Source organism: Acanthisitta chloris, unplaced genomic scaffold (genome assembly GCF_000695815.1).
Source record: "Acanthisitta chloris isolate BGI_N310 unplaced genomic scaffold, ASM69581v1 scaffold19129, whole genome shotgun sequence".
NCBI lineage: Eukaryota > Metazoa > Chordata > Aves > Passeriformes > Acanthisittidae > Acanthisitta > Acanthisitta chloris.
In genome coordinates, this window is record NW_008691062.1 from 45,046 (window position 1) to 53,164 (window position 8,119).

Below are 8,119 nucleotides of genomic sequence, written 5' to 3' on the forward strand. Positions count from 1 at the left end.
AGCAGCTGCTCAATAGCAATGTGACGGACGTTGAGCTCGGAGGCCAGAGAGTCCTTCTCTTGGACTTGTTGAGTCAGCTCTTCAAACACATCTGCAAGAATATCATTAGGTTAATGCACTTGGTCCCTGTAATGTCACACAGTTAAGCAGCAGTAACAAACATCACTGTGAAAGAGGCACAGACATTTAAATGGGCTCATGTACAACAACAGTGCTTTTTCTGGTTCCAGCACAGCTTTGTACGCATTGCAAACTGAACAGGATCACTAGTTTTTAGTTTTAGGTGACCTGAACCAAAGTGTATCAGATTGTAACTCAAAACAAAGCTGACTCTGACTCTACCAGCAATAGTGTGGCCAGCAGGACCAGAGCAGTGATCACCAACCCTATATTGAGCACTGGTGAGGCACCTCAAATCTTGGGTTCACTTTTGGGCCTCACATTGCAAGAAAGACACTGAGGGCAATGGAGCAGGGGAAGAGTCTGGAGCACAAGTCCTGTGAGGAGCAGCTGAGAGAGCTGGGGGTGTTCAGCCTAGAGCAGAGAATGCTCAGGTGAGACCTTATCACTCTCTATAACTACCTGAAAGGAGGTTGCAGCCAGGTGGGGGTCAGGCTCTTCTCCCAGGTAACAAGCATTAGGACAAGAGAAAATGGCCTCAAGTTGTACCAGGGGAAATTTAGATTGTATATTAGGAAATATTTCTTCATGGAAAGGGTTGCCAAGCATTGGAACAGGCTGCCCAGGGTAGTGGTGGAATCACCACCCCTGGAAGGCTTTAGAAGACCTGTAGATGTGTCGCTGAGGGACATGGTTTAGTGGTGGACTTGGCAGTGCTGGGGGAATGATTGGACTCAATGATTTAAAGCATCTTCTCCAACCTTAACGATTCTATGATTCCAGTCAAAAGTCTTAAAGAAAATACTGTGCCAGTTTACAACACCACAGCAGGTTATATAATAAAAGCAGCTAGATATCTATATATATCACAGTTCCATGTAAAACAAGAGATTCCAGTTCAAAACTTAACTGATATAAAGGCAATTAATTTTTTTTTTAAAAACTAGCCTACTTTTACCCTTTTTCTTTTAATCACAAAGCAACACAAACAAAAAAAAATCTCACCCTGGATTTGCTTGAGCAGTTTTTCATTAAGCTGCTTTAACTCTCCTGAAGTCATTGTAGTCACTGTAACAATAAAATCTGTTATTACTACTACCATAGTCACATAAAAATCCCTTAAGCAGACCCCTATTTTCTCAAATTTTCTCCTACTGGCATCTTAATAATCAACGGATGTGTGGCACTAAGCCAGAGGCAACATTATTTATCAGTCATTTGTGGAAAGTTTGAAAATTCTCTTTTTCATGGTGACATAGACAAGAATTTACTCCATAGGAGAGCCCTCTCTGTGATCTCAATGAGGTGGGAAATCAGCCCTCAAAACACTAGTATCCAGAATCAGAATTGCCTGATGCATCTAAATACTTCACCTTTCACTGACTGCAAAACATGATTTCCCCAGTGAAACCCGTGCAAACATCTGTTTAATTGTGGGCAAGTCCTGCTACATTTGCAAGGCTGCAGGAAACACCTTCCTGACAGAATTTTCATTACATACTACCAGTTTTGATGATCAAATTTTGTGCTTTATGCACAGAATAATAACACAGAGTTTCCACTGAGTACCTCAGTAAAAACGATGAGGAAAAATCTTAGTTCAATATGAAGACAAACATATAAAAATAGGTTTCCTTCTGTGCTCCTAGTGAGAACTAAAAGATGCTCTGCATCATTCAAAAACCTTTCTCTATCTCAGGTTGCATGCATTGAACATCCTTGTAGAAAATACATATCAAGCCTCAAAGGAAGGAACTGTTAAAGTATTCTACACTGCCCTTGATCAACAGCAGCAAGCAGGGAAGCACTGGCCTATTTGCTAGAAATCCTTCAACCCTGCAGTGGTGGGCACATGTGGTACCATGCCTGCTGCTGAGATGCCCTTGGCAGCACGGTGAAAAGTGACAGTCCTGAACACCACAGGAGCATACAAGGTACTGACACAGGCTTTAAGACCTCCTAATTTTAAAATACAGCTTTTAAACTTCAGCTGAGCTGTTTCTTCTACAGCTTAACAAAGCTCTCACTGCATACTTGAGAAAAACCTGTGCTGCAGTTTTTGTGCAGAGATGACTCAGTGCAGAAGATTTCTACATTGCAAATTTAAAGCCCAAATTCTGAAAAAGATGAGTTTTACCTACCCACAGGATTATTCGATTATCCTAAGCCTTCTTTTTCAAGCTTTCTGACATCTTACAGTTGTGGGATGTGAACTTGCAGACTGTACTGCCAAACTAAAGAAGCTAGAAATTGCTAACACAGCTTGCTTGGTACTCAAGACCTAAGCCCAGTTATGAGTTAAACAGATTCAGCTTTCCCCTCCATCAGACAGGTACAGTGGTGCTCCTTCCCACCTTCAGCTACCAATACAACTGAAAAGTCCTTTCTCACATCATCTCACCCTTTAAGCTCCATAAAAACCCTGACAGAATTTAATATAGTAATTGACAGCTAAACACTCAAGATTTTTTTCTCCCCTTTTATACCCAGTGGCAGGATGCTACTTCCCATTTCTTCATCATTTTGTCAACTAGCAGACAGGCTGGTTCACACATTTCATTTGTGTGTTTTGGGACAGGACTGTTTCATGTCACATTATTCTGATACAGAAAGGGAAAAGGAACAGAACATTGAATTTAAGTGCTAAAACACTGTTCCACCCATAGGTGAGGTAAATTATAAAAAAAATATTGTCCAAGCTATTGACAGTTACATTAATGTATTTTTTGCAACAAGAGTACTTTTTCAAGAGCTGGACTTTGATGATCCTTGTGGTGCCCTTCCAACTCAGAATATTCTGTGATAAGAAGGTAACTAATTCTGTCAGAGAAAGTCTAAGTTTTCCTCTAGCATAAAAACTTTAAATAACCATAGAATCTCCAAATGAATGTCCTTTAAAGGTAAATACAGCATAATACAAGCAAAAATGCCTCAAAAGTGCATTATGCAGTTGTTACAGAAGAAAGAAACTGTTATTGTGCCTAATGCAGCTTTAGGTTCCCCTGTCCTGAAATCAAGGATTGGAGGGATAGATTCCAAGTCACTAACTTCAGCTAGACAACCCCATAAACCAGGTCAAGCTTTTATAATTCCTCTGTAAACTGCTGTCCTGATTTATGTAATTCCAATTTATGACTCCAGCAGACAGGTGGTCAAACAGCCCAGTATATCTGTTTTGATTTACGGCTCTAAGGCTCCTAATTCACTACAAATGCAACATGACACATCATACAGCAGTTAAGTAAAATCCTTTTATAAAGAATCAGAAATGACTCAACTTTCACAAGGACAGATTTGGCAGTTTGTTAAAAAAATGGGAGCCTAAAGAAGCCAATTCCAACTTTTTACAGTAGCTCTTTCTCACTGTCTTCTGACATTCTGAATTCCATTATTACCTTGTTTTTAATCATGTTTTTCCATGGAATATTTTACCCGTTTTTGTCTTCATGCTCTAGTCTTCCGAAATTCAGAAACCCTCTCCAACTACTTTCCTCATCTACAAAAGTAAGAGTGGATGTACTCCAGTTCAGGACCAAGTGCTGTTCTAAAGCAAGGCTGGTAACTGCAGATATCTGCAGGAATCTTGTCCTGACACATTTCATACAGGTTGATTCCAGAGACACTAGAATATCCTAGATTTTTCTAAAGATTTCTTCTAGTGACCTTCTTTAATAATGGAAAATAAGTTTTCCTCTTATTTTCAATATCACCAGTCATCAAAAGATTGCTCAGATCTACTGCTACAGCCTTTTAGAGGACACAGTGGCATAAAGGCCTTCCCATTTTGTTATGCTCAATAAAAAGAAGAAAAAAATTCCAGTAAAATGCACAAGAAAAGTCTGCTGCTAGTAAGAATTTTTCACTTTTTATGTTGTTTCACACGTTTGCTCTGCTACCTTACCTCTAATTTTCCCTGTAAAATGCAACTCAGGGCACAGCACTAATTCAGTAAGAGAGAGATCTGTAGGAGCTGATGAACATCCACAGGCAGGGCTGGGCAACTCCCAGGAATGACATATCGAAGTGACTGTGAGCAACCATAACAGTGACTTTTCTGTGTAAATTAGGCATGTCCTGTATCACATTGGGGTATAGCTAAAAACCCAATCAACCAAACCTTCCACACTATTTGCTTCACCACGTAGCCTTTTTCTCCACAGATTTTAAAGTAACAACTCCAAACTGTTAAAAGCTGGATTTCAGGATGAGAATTAATGCCTTGTAGGGACGTTAAGCAGTCATGAGGTATTTCAAAGAATGCCCTTGCTTGCTAGGCTGCATACAAATAGATATATACTCACGTTCTTCCCTGCTGTATTGAGGATGTCTCCTATGAACACTGTTAAGTGAATCATCTTCAGCTTTTTCAGCTTTCTGGACCTGGTTGTGGTTAGACCACAAAACGCTGCTGCAACAGAAGGTAGCACCAAGTCTAAAATCAGTGGGTTCTCTCTGTTCCAGAAGAGCCTGTGTGCAGCTTGAGATGCCTCCAGATTTCCCATCTATCCATTTTGCAGAGTATCTAGGTACTGGGGAGTCAAACTGTGGGAGTAGTTTTCTATCAGTCTGATGTCTGAAGCTAAAAAGCTGATGTTGGGATGGTTTTGAGCTTTCAGAATCAGAGTCCAAATCCTTGTTTTGTGCATACTGTATGATCCAGTTAATTTTTTTGCTCAAGATATTTTTTACTTCTGCATATGGACTTTTAGACAGCTTTGATCGTGGACAGTCCTGATTTGCTATTAAATGGAATTTTTCAAAGCAGTCTCTGTGCCCCCTTAAGGACCTTGTATGTAGAAGATCCGACTTTGGTACTCCTGTAAAGACACAACAGAAAAAAGTTCACTTACTGTATATTCAGCTAATTTCCAAAAATCTTTAAGCACAAGCAACCAAGAAACAAAAACCTAAGCACTGCTTTCCTACTAAGAATCTTGTCACTGCAGCAAACAAGGATACCTCAGTTTAAAATTTCTAAAGTCTCACTCAGTCTTGAGTCCTTAGCATACAGAGGATTTTGCACACCACCATCTCTAGTCCAGGACTTCAGTCTCTTGGACGGTAACACAGATGAAGCAAACTGCTAACTTCAATACATATTGCATCACCCTTATATACACGTGTATAAGCTGTACAGATAAAATAAACCCAACTGTGTGTCAGCAAGTTCTATAGAATGATACTGAAGAGAATTTTGACAGCACTCATACATGCTCCCATCTTCTATGCATAATGTTATGAGCCATCTGCTCAATGAATACTGCAGGGTACAGGCTTGTCTCATCCAAGTGGTCAAACATAACTCAGATTTCAGTCTTGGTTTATTATTTTGCATTGGTACAAGCCTGCAGCCTGGCTAGAGAAGCAAGTTCCAATACTGTCAACAGTTGCAAACATTAAACTGTCCTGAAATTCATTTCATGTGTGCTGGTTTTGGCTGGGATAGAGTTAATTTTCATCACAGTCTAGTATGGGGCTGTGCTTTTGATGTGTGCTGAAAACAGTGTTTCCATTAACACTAAGCAGTGCTTACACAGAGCCAAAGCCTTTTCTGCCTCTCACCCCACTCCACCAGTGAGGGGGCTGGGAGCACAGCACAAGGAGTTGGGAGAGGACACAGCTGGGACAGCTGATCCCAACTGACCCAAGGGATACTACACACCATATGGCATCATGCTCAGTATATAAAGCTGAGGGAAGAAGGAGGAAGGGGAGAATGTTTGGAGTGATGTGATTTGTCTTCCCCAAGTCACCGTTATGCATGATGGAGCTTTGCTCTCCTGGGGATGGCTGAACACCTGCCTGCCCATGGGAAGCAGTGAATGAATTCCTGCTTTTACTATGCTTGTCTGTGTGGTTTTTGCTTTCCCTGTGAAACTGTCATAATCTCAATCTACCAGTAAAGATTTTCTCCCCTATCCCACCTGGGGGGAAGAAGTGAGCGAGTGGCTACACGGGGCTGAGTTGCTGGCTGGGGTTAAACCATGACATCATGTAAGATGGATGTTTATTCTCCTATTTGCTCGTCCTCCTCCAAAGACTATTCAAATAGCTACAGCAGGTAACTTAAACCTCAAAGTAACTGATAGTGATTGACAGGTTAAAAAGGAACACAATCTGTGTTCCAATCTACAGCTGATGAGAGATGTATACATACAGATGGCATGAGAAATGACTATCTCAGAAAGTTAATAGTACCCCAGTACAGAATTACTTTCTGCAACTTCAGTAGATGTCATTAATTTCTCTTCAGATTCACCTACACAGTAGATGTAGAATCCAAGACTAGTACTGAACAGTTTGACATTTGTCTCCATACCCAGTACTCTATCTGGGAGGTTCCCAATATGAGAAAAACAATTCTGTCAAACAAGTTCCTCATTGCAAATAACAATAATATCCCTGTGAACCACTGGTTGAAAGCACTCAGTGCCAGAGTATTTAAATCAACACACAATAATTTGACCTTTGAAACTAGGCAATGAGAACCAAGCTGCAGCCATTTTACCCTTTAGAGCATAAAAGAGATTAAAATAAAAGAAAAAATGTGAAATGCAACAAAATCTGATAATAAAGATACTAACGACCAATTAGCAGAAAGCTACATGTTACAACAATTCTAAGTTACATCTGATTTATCCTCTTTAATTCTTGTGGTAAACTTAAAGCCCCACACCCCAAACAATAAAAAATTGTACGTTGGGGTTTTAAGTTATTAAATGCCACAAAATCCCAAACTAAGCTACAAAGGTAAAATTCTTACCATGAAACTAGTGAAAACAAATCCATGCACTTCATTTTGATTATCTCACTTGCTGGTAACTAGTGCTTGAAGCTGAGGAGCTCAAATGCTGAGAGCAGCCGCTATAAACTGCTGATTTTCCACTCTTTGGGCAGTGCTGAAACTCAAGTGCATTGCTGTTCTGGCTGAGTTTGTAAGAGCGTAGACAATTTACGTGGGAAAATGACGAAAAGAGTGGAAAATGGAAGAGGACAGCAAAGGAATTTATTTTGCTCTTAGCAGCAGGGGAAGAAATGGTTATGTCATGGAAACAGATATTCCTTCTGTTCATGAGCTAACTATTAGAAGAAACAAAAACCACATACTAACAAGAGGCATCTGTTAAGAAGGAAGTGCTGGAAGCAAAGTATAAAGACAGATGATGCCTTCCTTGAGCACAAAGTCAAGATTGTCACTCTGCACTTCAAAATAGTTTTCAACCTCTTTCAGCAAACAGACATCCACTAACTTTTACGCTCTACATGATCTACTGCCCACTTGCAATGCTATTTTCCCTCTTTATTTTTACAGAGACTTAAAAAACCTAAATAAACATTTCTAGTGAAAACAAGGAAAGACAAGCCATTTGTTTTCATGACTTATCAGCACTATTTAAATAGAGCAAGTCTGTTTAACTCAAGTATCATGATGGAAATCTTAAATCTTTAAGCCATTAAGGAAGAGCAAACACTGTCAATTGAGGTTATGAGGCAAATATATTTACAACGTTGCAAATCCTCCAAAACCTGAGTGATTTGTTCAATGTTATTTGCTTTACCAGAGTGATTCTTCAATGTTCTATGCTGCTGTTGCTTATAGTGCTTTCTTTTACTTAAAGAAAACATGTTTTTCAGCCAATCTGATGGTGCTTTGCACAGTTTTCTATAAAACAATGCTCAGGAACCCACCTAACAATTTGACCATAAGCAGAATGAGTGAACCCAAATGCCTTCTGATCACAAGACAGAGTAATCCTGTCTGAAGAAAATATTTGAAGATTTGTAAAGAGGGAAGAGAACTGCAAAAACCACAATTAGTAAATGTGGGACAAATGCAGTTTTGCACAGAGTGTTTCTAGTTCACAGCAGCTAAGAGGTAATAACATTCCATTTGCTCTCAGGAAACCACCTCCCCCTAACTCAAAAACCAAACATACCTACCAAGTTCTTACTTCCTTATTTTCTCCTGCATCACCTCCTTCCCCAAAATTAGGGAAAG

The 8,119-nt window shown here is 39.8% G+C and overlaps 1 protein-coding gene across 1 annotated transcript in view; it reads right to left on the minus strand.

Annotated features, from left to right (window-relative positions):
- Positions 1-8,119, minus strand: part of LOC103809271 (chromosome unknown open reading frame, human C21orf91) — an 18,628-nt gene that overhangs the window by 1,080 nt on the left and 9,429 nt on the right. The window contains exons 2-4 of the mRNA XM_009082098.1: positions 4,422-4,937; positions 1,126-1,188; positions 1-91 (exon numbers count right to left, since the gene is read on the minus strand). Of these exons, the coding sequence (XP_009080346.1) occupies positions 1-91; positions 1,126-1,188; positions 4,422-4,937 (670 nt within the window). The remainder of the gene's footprint in view (positions 92-1,125; positions 1,189-4,421; positions 4,938-8,119) is intronic.